Source organism: Geotrypetes seraphini, chromosome 14, assembly GCF_902459505.1.
Source record: "Geotrypetes seraphini chromosome 14, aGeoSer1.1, whole genome shotgun sequence".
Classification (NCBI taxonomy): domain Eukaryota; kingdom Metazoa; phylum Chordata; class Amphibia; order Gymnophiona; family Dermophiidae; genus Geotrypetes; species Geotrypetes seraphini.
This window is the reverse complement of record NC_047097.1, coordinates 6,112,016-6,127,980: the sequence shown is the minus strand read 5'-3', so window position 1 is coordinate 6,127,980 and position 15,965 is coordinate 6,112,016. Positions and strand designations below refer to the sequence as shown.

The window sequence follows — 15,965 nt, the reverse complement described above, 5'->3', positions numbered from 1 at the left end:
AGTTTAGGTCTCTAGTTCATTTGAATAGAGTCAGGAACCTAAGTCTACTCTTCAGTGTGTAAAAGTGCTAAATGCCTGCATTTTTTTCTACCTTAACCTTTTCCTATCGTGTGTCCCAGATGATGGGACATTCCAAAAATGACATAGACAGTGGATAAACAGTCTGTATAGACTAATAAAGAGCCAGGAACACAAACTATTTGAATTTACAGACTTATGACTTATTTACATTATGTTTACAATAGCCGTAAATGATAACAGTGAATAATACAAAACTTTGCTAAAATAATTACGACTGGAACCAGCGTAACGTAAAATTTATTACGATAGGAAAAGGTTAATTCAATCCCCATAATTGCCCATGTTTTAAAAACCCAAGTTTATGTACTTTTGTCCAGATTCTCTAACTGGTGCCGTTGTTGGAAACCACCAATCGCATGTCAATCAAGTGATGATGACAGTTTACAGAATCACACCTCTGGCAAAGGTATGTACCAGAAATGTAGGCCAGGGTTTTCCAGGCCTACATTTCCAGTGCCTACCTTTGCAAATCATACCTCAGTAGGTTCTTTAGGCCACCTAACTCCACTTCCAGCTTTAGCCAGGTCTACAGTGGCGTTAGGTGGCCTAAAGCAGCTACAGTAAAACCGAACTGAGCTTGGATGCCTAAAAAACCCAGCTCCATTTAGAGAATCTGGGCCTTAGTGAAAAAGTGCTGGATTCTACAAATGGTGCTGCTATCGGCAGCTGCCTAAAAGACATCCACTGATCGCATATCAGTCACTCAACGGCACTGTTTGTAGAATCATGGCTACCTCAAACATAGGCGCCGGAAATGTAGGCCAAGGTTTTCGAGGCCTACGTTTCCAGAACCTATGTTTGACATGAATTGCATCTACAGCAGCACCTAAGGACGCCTAAGGTAATTTCCAGCATTCGCCATGTCTTCTTCAACCTTAGGCGTCCTTAGTCACCACTGTAAACACGATCTAGGCGCTGGTTTTGTAGGCACCTATATTTTGGGTTTTAAATAATTTTAAGGTCGCTTTTAAACAGCGTTGCCGCTTAGGTTAGGCGCCTAACTTATGGCGCCGTTTATAGAATATGGGCCAAAAGGCCTACTGAATGTCGTCTGTTTTCTAAAAAGCTGATTTTGGTGCCTAATTCTATACCTTAAGGATTATTCTTTTTACTGTTAAAACGTGCTTAGACCTGTTTTCCAATTTTTTAAGAGGAAAACAGGGCAGTACTGCATATGCTGAAGGCCAGGTTCAAGAGTTTTTTTTCCATATGGCATAGGACTGGAAATGCATTTGAGACTACAGGTCTCAGAATGTAGAAAAACCTCATAGAAAGTTGGGGCAGAACTGGTGCAGTGTGTCTGGAACGGGCTGGGTGAACTGGCAGCTCTTTTTGCATTGGCTGGCACATGATGGTTGCCTTGTGTTTTCCTTTCACTGCAGCAGCATTGTTTTCCCTGAGTCACTTGGATTTCTGAACTGCATTTCTCTATCTGCAGGCTCGTTGTCTGGGATATGAGTAGATGCTGTGATTAATGTTTTTGTTTTCTTTTGTCCCTGCTCATGTTTGTGGGTTACACTCAGAGAAACAGTTCTGCTATACTTAATCCTTTTCTGTAAATATTTCTTTCTCCCCCCTCCAAAAAAAAAAAAATATATTATTTTATTCCCTTTCTTCTTCCAACTGAGCAGGACCCTGGTATAGGAATATGTTAACCTGAGCCTTCCGGTATAACTAGCCATAAATTTTTCCACTGTTTTGAGAAACTCTCCCTCTTACTTTTACTAATCTGATTTTTGCAGCCGTTGTTTTTGGGATGGGAACCATGTCCTAGGGCTTTATCAGGAACTCATGGGCTCTAAATCTAAGCACAATAACCTTTGCAGTGTCCTTAATCCCAGTCAACCTGGGATATGGAAGACCTAATCTAGGAGTCCAACCACGCAACCCCCCCCCCCCACACACACACACACACACATGGATACACACAGCACGGAGACACTAATCCAGCCCTCTTCACTAAACATTTCTGTCTACAGATAGGTGCATGGCAGGGTACTAGAGGTGGGAATATCTGTCACAGAATTTATCAGGGGCAATAGAATGACATTTTGGTTGGAGGGGCCAATCAAACCGACCCCTATTTCAAAGCTGTCTAGATGCTGATACACTATTGGACAGAATTTTGGCAGGGCCATGTCCCCAGTGGCCCACCCCATTCCACTGCTTAAGGAATGAAATAATTCAACAAATTGGGGGGGGGGGTTATGTTTGTTTTAGGGAGGGGGGTATTTTTGACTTTTTCTTATAATTAATATAGAAGACTTTGCAAAGCTTTGTGACAGGAAGATTTGAAGTAAATTCATATGTATACAGGTACCCTTCTGCTACTCTGTTGGAAAAGAATGACAGAGCTGTAACGGAGCTTCTTCCAGGGATTGTAGACTGCTGTGGAACAGTTAATCAGCCCTCCCAGATACTAAAATCCTGTTCCAATGGAAGTGCAGGAACTTGGGTGCAGTGGGAACATTCAAAGGTTAAACAGGTTACTTACAATACAGACTTGCAGTACAGACATGGTGCGTTTTTCCTTCCTTCACTAGCAAATTTGGGTATGTCCACCTGATCCAGCAGCATGAGGTGATAACTGTGGAGTGTGAGTGTGTCATGGGAACATAAGAACCGCCATACTGGGACAGACCAAAGGTCCATCAAGCCCAGTATCCTGTTTCCAACAGTGGCCAACCCAAGTCCCAAGTACCTGACAGAAACCCAGAAAATAGCAACATTCCAGAGCTGTGATTGTGATGTCATAATGCCTCATTCCACCAATGCCTCAGAGCCAAACTCATCAGTGATGTCACAATGGCTTGATTGTCCTATACTTGGCTCACATAAGACCATAAGAATTGTCAAACTGGGACAGACCAAAGGTCCATTAAGCCCAGTATCCTGTTTCCAACAGTGGCCAACCCAGGTCTCAAGTACCTAGCTAGATCCCAAGTAGTAAAACAGATTTTATGCTGCTTATCCTAGGAATAAGCAGTGGATTTTCCCCCGAGCCATCTCAATAATGGCCTATGGACCAGGGTATATATGTGCTTGGAGGGATTAGTGCATATGTATCTGTGGATGCCAGTTGTACAAAATATAAGTTGGTGGAGTACAGAGGGATGTCTTATGAGCTTCATGTTTGTGTTTGTTTATCCCCTACCTGTCACTCCCTACAGCACTGTCTCCTTTCTATCATCCTCCATGTTCAGTCCTCATCTTCTTTTGCCATGAGTGGTCCTCTAGTTCTGGTGTGAGGTCTTGACCTCCCTGCCTCCCTCAGCTCCAGCTGTGAGTTCTTCACTTCTTGAGGTATTAGAACCTAGGTGCCCCACCACCCCTGCAGTTCTTGGCACCTGCTCTGATTCTTTGAGTGTCTGCGGATGGGCAGACTGGATGAACCATTTGGCCTTTATCTGCCATCATGGTTCTATGTTTCAATGGCTGTCCATCCACAGACAAACGGACAAAGCCTCGGCAGCAGCTGCTTCTGCTCTCTGCAAAATGCACCAAAAAAGAATGGCAATTTTAAAAAGGTAAAATTGGTTCTGTAGTTGAATCATTGTAAATCAGTGTCATTTAACAAGAAGTTGTGATCTCGCACATCTAATCACGATGCTAAACTTTAGCATGCTCTTTGATAGTGGTGTCATGCATGTACAATTTTGGGACTGCACAGCCAGTCAGGCTGCAGGATACCTATCATGAATATATAGGAGATAAATCTTCATACACTGGAGAGCCAGCATATTCATTCAGGATGTCCTGAAACCAGCTGACTATGAGGTTGAGAAGCCCTGCTCTAGGATGTACTTGGGAATAGCACACAAACGACCAGAACTATTTTCAAGTTCTCTTTATTCTCATGACATACATAGTCATAGATGGAATGTGCTAGTAGTACATGTCCTCTCAATCTATATGTCTGCTTTTCCCTTAGAATCTCTGGCATCTGGGGAAAGTACCACAATAATAATGGGCATTGACTTCTGTGACTCTACCCAGGCAGCCAACTTCCAGCTGTGGTAAGCTCTTCCTCCATCTCGTTCATTAAGCACAATTACGCTGATTCCCATATTCTGGCTATTTGAAGCAATAGGGACACTGTGTCAACAGGTCATTGAACCTAACTGGGGACACTATGGGGGGGCTCATTTTCAAAAAAGATAGATGTCCAAAAGACAGCATCAACTGGCACTATGACGTCTTACTAGTCAAAACGTCCAAGTGGGCATTTTTGAAACTGATTTTCCAGATGTCTTTTTGGTTATTTTGTCTCCAGTGCATCTAAATATTAAGGGGGAATGTTAGAGGTGTGTTTTGGGTGGGCTTAGGACTGGCTTATGACTTGAACGTTCTGCAGGGATAATCCAACTTTTAACAAAACGTCCAGGGCATCATTTAGGCGTTTGGAGCTAGACCTGTTCTAAAAATGAAGAAGGATCAGAAAGGTTCCCAAACTGAGCAGATGATCCCTGGAGGGATTAAGGCTTGCCCTCTTCTACTTACCCAATGATCACCACCCACAGATATGAAAAAAAGAACAGTATATGCCAGCCTGTATTACAGCTTCAGACAGACACACAGCAAAGGGGCACTCGAAGGGGTACTGCAGTGAATGTCACAAAAAAGTCCCAGATACACATGTCACTATAACTTGCTTAAACTGTATGGCTGTACCTCCATAAAGATGACACTTGCAGGCATAAGAGCTATTGTTGTGGTGTCCAAGTGGGTACAGTAAGATTTGGATGGGTTTTGGAGAGCTCATTATACAATATAAGCAGGTTATAGTGACATGGGTACCTGGGACTTCATATGTGACATTCTCAGTACCTCTTAAAGTGCCCCTCTTCTGTGCTCAGCTGTCTGTGGCCAGTTTGCTAAGAACGATGGCTGCTTGGATGTCCAAATAGCTTGTTTTTCATTTGGATGTTTTTGTATTTGAAAATGACCAAAAATGATAGACATGCTAAGGGCTAAAACATTTTCTCTATTGGATTTCTGGATGTCTTCCCCAAAGCATCCAAACTCAGACTTAGACGTCCTATCGAAAATATCCCTCTGTTGGTCCAGATCAGAAAAACGTTGCCGCCATGGTTTGCTTTTAAAGTAGCAACACATTTTTTTTTAAATGCCTTATTTTCTCCTCTTCCAGCACCCATACTCGACAGTTCTATGTGTCCATTCAGCCACCAGTTGGAGAACTTATGGCACCGATTTTTATGAGTGAAAATGAGTTCAAGAAAGAGCAGGGTGAGTGCTAAGTAGTGTTAAAATGGATATCTTATTTCCCAGCCCTGATGTTAAAATTACGCTCTTCAACAAAGTGGCTTTTAATTTGATTCACTGAATTTTCAAACGTTTTGAGGACAGCTTTTAAAGCCAGTTGTGCAAATAAATAGAGCCTGATTCTTGTAAATTCCCTTTCTGATAATAGCCCTCCTTTAGTGCAGCTAACACATGCTGACAGGTAGCGTATGTACTTTTAGCAGCTTTGAGAGCATGTTTAGGTCATGGAAGGAACACAACATACATAGACTGTCTATTCAGCTCTTTGCACATTTCTCCTAATTCTGTAAACCTGCATGAACAATTTTATGCTATAACGCACATAGTTGCATGCTCAAGTTTACAGAATACTGTTTACTACATGGCTGTAATTGGTACTAATTACTAATTATGTGCATAACTGTGCTTAGTTGTGATTCAACAAATTGCATGCACAAAATATATAACATACAACTGCTTGGAGGATTTGGACCTGGGAGGAACATGGGCGGGTCAGAGCGAGCTTAGCACTTACATGCACGTGTTGTAGAATATTAACAGTAATGTGGCTAACTGCCTACTGTCAGGCATATACATTTACACTAGCCATTGAGCCAGTATAGGTGCTTGCGTCTAAAGTTAGATACATAACTGTGGGCTTATGTTAGTATTCTATCATAAATCAATCCACTATACTTATATTATCACTCAACAGGGGTTGTATTAAACCTTAATCAGCTTAGGTTTTTCAAATTATTATTATCTTCCTTTTTATTCACTTCCCTTCCTTTTTTCTTCCCATGAAATTGTATTGAGTTCAAAAAGTTACATGAGTCAAAGAACAATAACAGAACATCAATGAGCATCACAGTACATCAGTACATATATTAGTATAAAGCAAAGTATCATATCTATTTACGTGCTTACATTGGAAGCAAAAGAGAGAGAAAAAAAATTACTATAAATTGAAAAATATCTTTATACACTGGCAGCGACTGTAGGTACATTTGTAAAGGGGACCATTGTTTATTAAAGGAAATTGTGTTTGCAAATTTTGTTGCAACGGTCAATTCATATTTATAGTATTGTAATACTAATTGCCACTAATAGTGTGAGGAAAGAGAATTGGCCAATTTCCAGTTAGATAGAATATTTTTAAGTGCTATGGAGAGAAGAGCATCTAGGAGTTTGGTATGGTTTTCATTAATAACTATTCCTGGAGCATGAGATTTAAATATTATTATGGAGAGAAAAATATCAAGTTGAATATCAAAACTTTTTTGAATGATCTCCCATATTTCTTTCCAGTATTGTCGAAAATATGTGCATTCATATATCATATGAAGTAGGGAGCCAACAGCTTGCCCACAATTCCAACAAATGTTGGTCTGGAGGAGACCTGCCAGTGAGAGCTTGTGAGGAGTCCACAGGGCTTTATGATAGAGAAAAAACATGGATTGAGACATATTGGCGGAGGCTAGCGGTCGTGCGGATTTCCTCCAAAATAAAGACCAAGCATGTTTGCTTAAAGAGGAGTCACTTCTTTTTTATTCAATAGGGAAAAAGCCTCAGAGTCAGAGCCATTAACCCATACGGGTCACAAAAGTGACATTTCACTCAGCTCACAATGCAGTCATTGGCAAAAAAAAAAACCCCTCATATTATTTTTCTCTTTTTTTCTTCTTTAAATACTTCTTTCTTAATTATAAAACCACACCTACTGTGACCCGTGCATATTTATATTTTTAAAATCCATATATTAACACCCTTTCATTGAGAAAATAACATTAAACGTAAGGAACAGCAATTCAGTCTCTATCCGTACATTTAATAGAGAAAAAGGCAACTTATCTTTAATGTTTGCTTCTCAAGATTCCTTAATTCATTTTTCAGCATACTTTTAAATCCGCCTTTTAACAACCAGCGCAGCCTGCGTTTCGTGAGTTTTATTTTCTTCCCCACTGCATCAGGGTATTATTACAGCAGCTTAGCTTCTGCTTTCATCTGTAACGTGATCTGCTGCCCTGAAAGGAATCAAAATGGCGCCAGTGGGGAATTACAAGGGACTTAAAAGGTGGAGGGTAGTAAGAGTGAATGACAACAGATATGGGTGCTTTGCAAGTTGGCAGGGTAGGACTTAAATGTAGCTTCAAAAAAAGTGGGCTTTCAGCCTGGACTTGAAGACTACCAGAGACGGGGCGCAACACACTGAGTCAGGCAGGTCATTCCAAGCATACGGCGCAGCAAGGTGAAAAGGAGTTGGGAGTTGGCAGTAGAGGAGAAGGGTACCGACAAGAGAGACTCACCCAACGAATGGAGTTGCTGGAGCAGAGTGTACAGAGAGACAGGAGAGATACTGAGGAATTGCAGAATGAATACACTTCAGTAAGAAGAGTTTGGACTATATGCGGATTCCTACACATAACTTTGGGCGCAAGATTAGGCTTACCAGATTTGTTTGTGCTAAAAAGAGGACACATGTCCCTGCCCTATTCCGCCCCCACACAAACCTCATCTCTTCTTCCCCGAGTCCAGGCCATGTCGAGAATCTCCAAGCCATCTTCCCCCTTTCAGTAATATATCTGAAAATATTTTTGTCTCCCTTTTTTTACATTTTTAGCCATTTGCTCTTCCGCCAGCCATATCTCTCTCTTGGCTTCTTTCAGTTTCACCTGGTAGTCCTTTCTGTACTCCTCTTGGTTTATTTAATATTTCAGGAACATCAACTCTTTTGCCTTTATTTTCTCCACCACTTGTTTGGAGAACCATATCGGTTTCCTTTTTCTCTTGTTTTTATTTATTTTCTTCGTTGCTCCTTTCAGCTTAGACCACTGTTTTTCCACTTCTCTTATGTCCTCCCATCCTAACAGCTCTTTCTTCAGGTACTCTGATGTCGACAATGAATATACATGAGATCTGTTTTACTACTATATGTAAATAGATCTCTTGCATATTCATAGTTGACATCCCAAAAGCCCAATTGGATGTAGCCCTTGAGGATTATGTTAGGGAACCCCAGTGTTTAGAGTGACATGTGGATCTTATCTTATAATTAGGGGAACTGGAGGGCTTGCTGTCCAGACAAACATGGTAAACTTGAGGAAAAATGGACCTTCTGCAGTGGAACCTGGTGCAGTGATTGGTACCATAACCAGCCCATTTCTTCTTCTGCCTTTTACAGGAAAACTGACAGGAATGAATGAGATTATGGAAAAGTTGACTCTGCCAGTCAAGTGCCTCAGCGATCATGCCATTGTCCAGCGAGTAACCTCCGCAGCAAACCTGAGCCGGGTCCCTTGCGGAGGTGACAATGAATACAGGTGAGAAAATCCGGGCACCGGAAGGATTGGTTCCTTCACTTTTCATGATATGGGTGGAGCAGGAGATGCCCTAAGGTGTACAGATCTTCAGTTCCCATCTGCTCATTTTGGTTTAGCTTTCAGTTGAAATCGTTCATTAATCATTAAGGGTAGGATTAGGATTGCAACTTTTTGTGACATTAATAGTTATGTGTTTGAGTGTTTTTCTGAAATTTGTCATCGGATGCGAGATCAAGGTGAACATAGTATACAATTCACCATATAGTGCTTTTATCATTTATTTTGGTAAAATGAAAATTATGAAACCTAACATTGCTTGTATTGAGATATACTATACAAGGATAAAACTATGGGATATAAAATTTAGAATGAAAAATAATACTGTTATTTAAAGAGTCACTATAGGTGGAAAGAGTGAGAGAGAAAGAGAATCTGATTAATAATCAACTGTGATTGTAAAGAATACAATTGGATTGAGAGACTCGGTTCCCACAAGTACAAGTACTGCCTGACATTGGGTCATGATAGCTCTATCAGGGGAATGGAATTTGTTAAGAATTACATATGCTTCTCCCCCCTTCCTCCCCTCCCCCCAAAAAATATACAAGGCTCCAAGCCATGCCAAGGATTGTGCAAACTGTGCAACCAAACAATATGCAAATGGAGGGGTGCAAAAATTGCTTCCGGAAGGAGGGAGCATAAATATAGCTCACTACAATCGTGATTCTACCACCATCACCACTTTCTAAACTCTTTCATTGTGACTTTTCCATTCCAAAATAGGAAAAATGGATTGAATTTTAAAAGCCCAGACTTTGGGCTCCTTTTACTAAGGTGCGCTAGTGTTTTTAGCACACGCAGGAAATTACTGCGCGCTACGCTTCTAGAACTAACGTCAGCTCAATGCTGGCGTTAAGGTCTAGCGTGCACGGCAATGTAGCGCACGCTGTTCCGTGCATTAAAGCCCTAACGCGGCTTAGTAAAAGGAGCCTTGTGTGCTGTATAAATTTTTGCATTATTCCCTCATCTCTTCTCCTCCCCCCCACCCATGTGACTGGATCCATGCTCACTTTGGCCCCCCCTAGAATCCCTCCATGACCTTATTCTCATGGCTTGTCCATTTTTCATTTCACATTACACAGGGATCAACCCATTTTGACCACATCTCCAGATGGTTTGAGGTAACTTCTTGCTGTTTGAATATTTTTCTTACTATTGTAGACCATTCATCAAAATATTGAATTTATAAATTCTGCTTTTAATGTTAGGTCTCCTAAACTGTATGGTGAAGGAAATTGGCTGCCTGACTCTGCTTTCTGACCTTTATTCTTTCTGTGCCAGGGCTTAATTTGTAGACAAAAAGAAAGTAGAACTATGAAGCTAGGGGAGGGTGCAGGCAGGCCAGGGCAAGAGCAACATGTGCGGAAGAGCTGGATTAGGGAGCAGAATGACTGTTTTCTGCTCTGCTGTGCTCCAGGTTCACCCCCTCCCCTCTTTTTCCTTGCAGCTTGCCTGGAAGAGAGGGGCTAGAGTAGGATACCTTCTGCCGCTCTTTAGTTGGAAAATAACTGCATTCCAGGTCCTTCCCCAGAAATTAAGCTCTGTCAACCTTTGAGTTTCACCTGTTAAATGCATGCCTGTGTTGCAAAAAAAAAACAAGTTATTTCAGTTAAAATTTGATTCCTGTTTGTTGACAAGGCCTTTGTAGTGTCATTGTTGTATTATTTATGAGTGTGGTTTTGTAAACCGCCTAGGTTTTAGACAGTTTTAAAAATAAATAAATAAATTGGTTTGGGGCACAGAATACTAAAAACATAGCCAAATATCAGGGGTGCTTGGATGCAAGGTTGGGCAGTTCTTGTTTAAAAACATTTATTTCCATGAGTTTTCAGAATTTTGGAAAACAGCTTCTGGACTCTTCAGTCCTTGCAAATTTGTTCAGTGCTTCCAAAATAGGCACAGAGGCAAACACTAAAGGGCCAATATTCAGACTGCAGGAGTAGCTGGGCTGACTCCTGTGGTCGGCACTGAGCTTGGATATTCCATGCCAGGCCATTTCCGGTGACCAGCATTGAATATCTGGTTTATTTCTGGCCTCTATAAATTTAGCCAGCTAAGTCAATATAGCATCCCATAAATCAATCCAGAGACTTGTGGGTTATGCACCTCTGTCAGCAGGTGGGGATAGAGAGAACACTAAGCTCTGCCATATAGGACCCTGTGCAGCAGCCTCACTTTCAGTATTATCTCTATCTAGCAGGTGGACGGACATATCCTGTGTAGCTCTGGTTTGATGCTGACTCCTGGCCTAGTCCCCTAGGACAGTTGAGTTGGGGATCAAACAGGCCTTTGGAGGCTGTGGGATACACCTGGTGGTGCCAGGTCTCTCCCCGTGTTCACCCCCCCCTTTCGTTTCCTCCCATCTAACTAATTTGGCTCCTTGCCTGTGTAATCTTCTGCCTCTTTAAAACCAAAAAACAGTTTGAAGGAACCAGCCAGTTAGAATTAGAGAGTTGCGCGGGGACAGAAATCCTATCCATCCCCGCCATGATCCTCTCCATCCCCACCCATCCCCACCAGGATCATCTCCGTCCTCACCCATCCCCGCCAGGATCCTCTCCGTCCCTACCCATCCCCGCAAGGAATTACCTCCATCCTCGCCCGTCCCCATAAAAAGCAGCAATAACTTCTGACAAGATCATCAATTCCACAGTTTCTTTTGCTGTTTTCCTTGTGGAATCTCTTTGGTGGAACCCTTTTTTTGTTTTCTGTTCAGGTAATTAATTTATAAACCCCCTCTTTTACTAAAGCTGACATGTCCATTATATTATATGGACGAACCCTGCTTCCAAAGCCTTCCATCCCCGTGGGAGTCCCGTTGGCTAGAGGGGGTCCCTGTGGGAGTCCCGTGGACCAGAGGGGGGTCCCCGTGGGTTAGGGGGGGATTCCCGCGATCCCCGTTTCCTTGCAGACCTCTAGTTAGAATATGGAGAATGTTGAATCAGTGCTGGTTTCTTCCTGCTGAATTGGCCCTCTGAGCTAGTCAATAATTTTATTTTTAGTGCTGCAATGGCTGCTCCTGTGGAGAGTATAAAATGCTGCTCCCAGTGTGAGAGCCTGTGAGCAGCATCAGGTACCTGCAGAGTGTGAGACCAGGTTTCTCGTCACAGTGCCCCTTTGGCGGCCATTTCTTCTCCTTCCTGCCCGGGTTCTTCTCCGTCGATATTAGAGGAAGTTTTGACAGGCTATGTGGGTCTCAGTTCAGCATGTGGTTCATCCGCCACCATCTTTGATGCATCAGTGCATGTCTCTCCTCAGACACAAATGGTGGTTTTGCCACGGGGATAGAAGAGGATGCCCACAAAGGCAGAGAGTAATGAGGAGAGGCCGGCAGTAGAAGTTTTAGGGAGGCCATGGCTGAAGTCCCGTTTTCATCCAAATTTGTGCTTTAGCTAAACAAGAACTTTTTGTTCCTCCACTTCTGCAGTGGGCTATGAACATCCCTACCTTAAGGGCAGCATCAGTCATTGAGTTAGGGCCAGTTTACTTCTTCAATACAGAAACTCAGGCAAAAAGTAAGACCACTGTGAAGCTTACTTGCCCCCTGATATCTAGAGTTATTTAGCTGGTCAGGAACGGCTCCTAGCCAACCAAATAGCACATAGTTGCCTAAGTACTAATATTCAGCACAAGATGGCAGCTGAATATTAGCAGTTAACAGCTAATGGCTAGCCGGCTATGTCAAGTGGCCAAATAAGGCTGCTTAAATAGCTAGTCTATCTTTGGCCGTTATAAATTTAGCTGACCAGCATTGAATATTAACATGGCCAGCTAAGTTTTTAGCGGCCAAAAATAGATTGGATATTTAGTGCTGGTCACTGAAAATGACATGCATCGAATATCTGGGCTCAGTACCAACCACAGGAGTCAGCCTGGCTAGCTTCCACAATTTGAATATCGACATGCCACGTGCCCCCCCCTCCTCATAGTCCTGTCTTCACTTGCGATGCCACATTTCCTTAGACCCAGCTGTCCCAATTATCACCCCATTACACTTTTTATAAATTATTTTCCTCTCCTGAAGTTATAGGAAATGTAGGGTTACCAGATTTCATAATGAAAAAAAAGAGGACACGTGGCCTTACCCCATTCTGCTCCCAGCCCCGTTCCCACACAAACCTTGTCTCTTCTTCTCTGAGTCCAGGCTGCTTCTGGAGGGCCTCCGAGTATGCACGGATGTGACACAATGATGCCATATGCATGTACACATGCGTGTGACTTCATCACATCGCATCTCTGCGTGCTCAGAGACCCTCCGAATGTGGCTCTAAGCTCCTGGCCTTCCAAAACCCAGACAAACTGCTGGGTTTTGAAAATCCGTCTGGATCGCATGGTGTTAATATGTTTTAAAGATGGAATATTGAGAAGATGTTGTGTAACAGATTAGAGAAACTGTGAGAGATGTTGTGAGAGATTAGAGAAACTGGGCCTCTTCTCCCTTGAAAAGAGGAGACTGAGATGGGACATGATCGAAACATTCAAGATAATGAAGGAAATAGACTTAGTAGATAAAGACAGGCTGTTCACCCTCTCCAAGGTAGAGAGAACGAGAGGGCACTGTCTAAAGTTAAAAGGGGATCGATTCCGTACCAATGTAAGGAAATTCTTTTTCACCCAGAGAGTGGTAGAAAACTGGTACGCTCTTCCGGAGGCTGTTATAGGGTAAAACACCCTCCAGGGATTCAAGACAAAGTTAGACGAGTTCCTGCTGAACCAGAATGTACGTAGGTAAGGCTAGTCTCAGTTAGGGCACTAGTCTTTGACCTAAGGGCCACAGCGGGAGCGGACTGCTGGGCACGATGAACTACTGGTCTGATCCAGCAGCGGCAATTCTTATGTTCTTATGTATAAGAAGTCTATTGAATTCTGGTTGATTACTTGATCTGGTTTTAAACGTTAGTAAGAAGATTTTATAAGTAATTCTATGTTCAATAGGCAGCCAGTGTGCTTTGATTAGTAAGGGTGAAACATGGTCAAATTTTCTCTGAATGGAATATAATTTTAATAGGAGTATTTTGGACGATATGCAGATGCCTAATTTCTTTTTAAGTGATGCCTTTATACAAGACATTACAATAATTGATACAGGAAATCACCAGTGAGTGAATTAAGGTATTAATGGATGGTGGGTCAAGAATTTTGGAAAGAGAGTGGTAGTCGGTAAAATCATTTTTGCACTACAGAATTGATTTGATCATGGTAATTGAATTTACTGTCAATAATGACTCCAAGTAATTTTAGGGTAGATAAAGTCTGAATAGGAGTGGAATCAAATTGAATGGGATTGAGAAGTGATAGGCCTTTCCATGGGGGCAATAGGTTTTCCTATGGTAACTGGACGGGTCAAGTCCAGATCCCTTTGCATTAAGACTATCCTGGACTTTTCCTTCTACAGCTTCTGCTTCTGTTCAATAAAAAAACTTTACAAATTCATTTACTCCATGCTTCTTAACTTTTTCTGATGGTCCCAGCTTACACATTTCAGATTCTGTGTTTCTAGGGTTACCATATGGCTCCAGAAAAAGGAGGACAGATTGGGACATGTGGGTTTTACTTCCACTGAAAGCAATGGAAGTAAAATCCAGATGTCTCAGTCCGTCCTCCTTTTTCTGGAGCCATACGGTAACCCTATGTGTTTCCCCACAGCTTGATTCTGCTGGACCCCGCTGACTAAGAGCTCTTTTCCTTCTCAGCATCAGCTTCTAAAACTGAAAGCCAAGCTTTCCACACCAGAGATGGCTATACCTTGTGTGCTTATAAAGCCTTCTAGTTATGAAGTGTGCTGGCATTCAGACTGTGTGTGATGTGCTGTTTGTGACCTGCCAAGCTCTACTATGAGGGTCTGGTTTTGAACAGCTATTTGTTTTGTTTTTTTCCCATTTTGCAGGTTTGCTGCAAAGACGGTGAGCAGTGGCAGCCTTGTCCTTGTTACCATGACAGCAAAGGAAAGTGGCATGGCACATCTGATTGTGAACAGTGAGAAGATGGTGATTGGTACCATGTTGTTGAAGGACATTATTCAGGCCTTGGCATAGTAACACAGGATGAAAGGGAATATATCTGGAATCTTTTATGTCTACACCTTCTCCTTTCCCCTCCCTTCTTGCTCCACTGTAACCATATACCTAAATTATTTGCTTAACAAAATAATGGCATCTTCATCTAGAGTGCAAGAACTTTTGATGTGCATCCCTGTGCCCTTATCCCACTGGCTGAGGTTAATAAGTGATACAGATACTATCCCACATCTTCATAGACAGTAAAAGTCCCATGCCCTGCTGTATTATATCTTGTAAAAACATGGCCAAAAGTCTCCATCACACATTCATTTTGGATATCCTGAAAACTCAACTGGCTGTAAGATCCCCAGGATCAATTCGGGAAGCCCTGCTGTAGAGAGAAACTTTTTCATTCGTCTTTTTATTTTATGCCTCTCTTGATGCATTTAGGTAGATGGAGGGTGGACCTCAGAGAGAAGCAGAATTGTTGGTGAGAAAGAGGATACAACTCTTGTATTTGCAGAGGATGCCAGCTTCTGATGGGCAGTGCCACCTCAGCATGGATACTCAATACTACTTTCCACATGATGAAATTTATTCCCAGTTGCCAGCTTTTCTGCCCCACAGTGAGTCCCTCCATCCCTGCATCTCCCATAGACCACACTTGGTTGCCAGCAAATGGAGTTGTGGAGCTAGTGGTATCTCCCAGGTCTCACGAGCAAAAGAATCATGGGAGGAGGCAGCAGTAGTAGTGCAAGCAGGCAGGTTCCCAGAAGCCTGTCAGTGAGGAAGCTAAAGGTAATATAGGGACCAGAGAACCACTGCAGGGACAACGTAAAGACCCACACACACCACCCTGGGTGCACTGACCTCCTCACACCATCAAAATAAAAATGTACATACTTGCCTCCGGAACATCAGCACTTGGCATAGGAAAGCCTAGTAGAGCTGCATAGAGGTGGCTTAAGAACTCTGGAGGATGGGCTAGTGAGCCATAGAGAGGAGGACCCAACCCATAAGCCACTCTAACCACTGTATTTATGGTAAAAAATGTGAGTCCACCAAAACCCTACTCTCTTGTCATAGGTGCTACCTGCAGCCATAAGGGCTATTGGGGTTGTAGACAGGTGGGTTTTGGGGGGCTCAAAATTATCTATAAGGGAGTTCTGGTGAGATGTTTATATGGCACCCTTTTTGTGAAGTTCACAGCAGTACCTTGTAAGGTGCCCCACTACTCTTGCCA

The 15,965-nt window shown here is 42.5% G+C and overlaps 1 protein-coding gene across 5 annotated transcripts in view; it reads left to right on the top strand.

Annotated features, from left to right (window-relative positions):
* The window catches only part of AP3B2 (adaptor related protein complex 3 subunit beta 2), a 166,248-nt gene extending 150,547 nt beyond the window's left edge, over positions 1-15,701 (top strand). For 3 of the 5 annotated variants that reach the window (XM_033921001.1, XM_033921000.1, XM_033920996.1), the window contains 5 exons: positions 4,013-4,097; positions 5,231-5,328; positions 8,525-8,663; positions 9,806-9,844; positions 14,611-15,701. In XM_033921001.1, coding sequence (XP_033776892.1) covers positions 4,013-4,097; positions 5,231-5,328; positions 8,525-8,663; positions 9,806-9,844; positions 14,611-14,758 — 509 coding nt within the window. In that variant the 3' untranslated portion in view covers positions 14,759-15,701. The remainder of the gene's footprint in view (positions 1-4,012; positions 4,098-5,230; positions 5,329-8,524; positions 8,664-9,805; positions 9,845-14,610) is intronic. The other 2 variants (XM_033921002.1, XM_033920999.1) reach the window with 1 other exon arrangement.
* Positions 15,702-15,965: the final 264 nt, after the last annotated feature.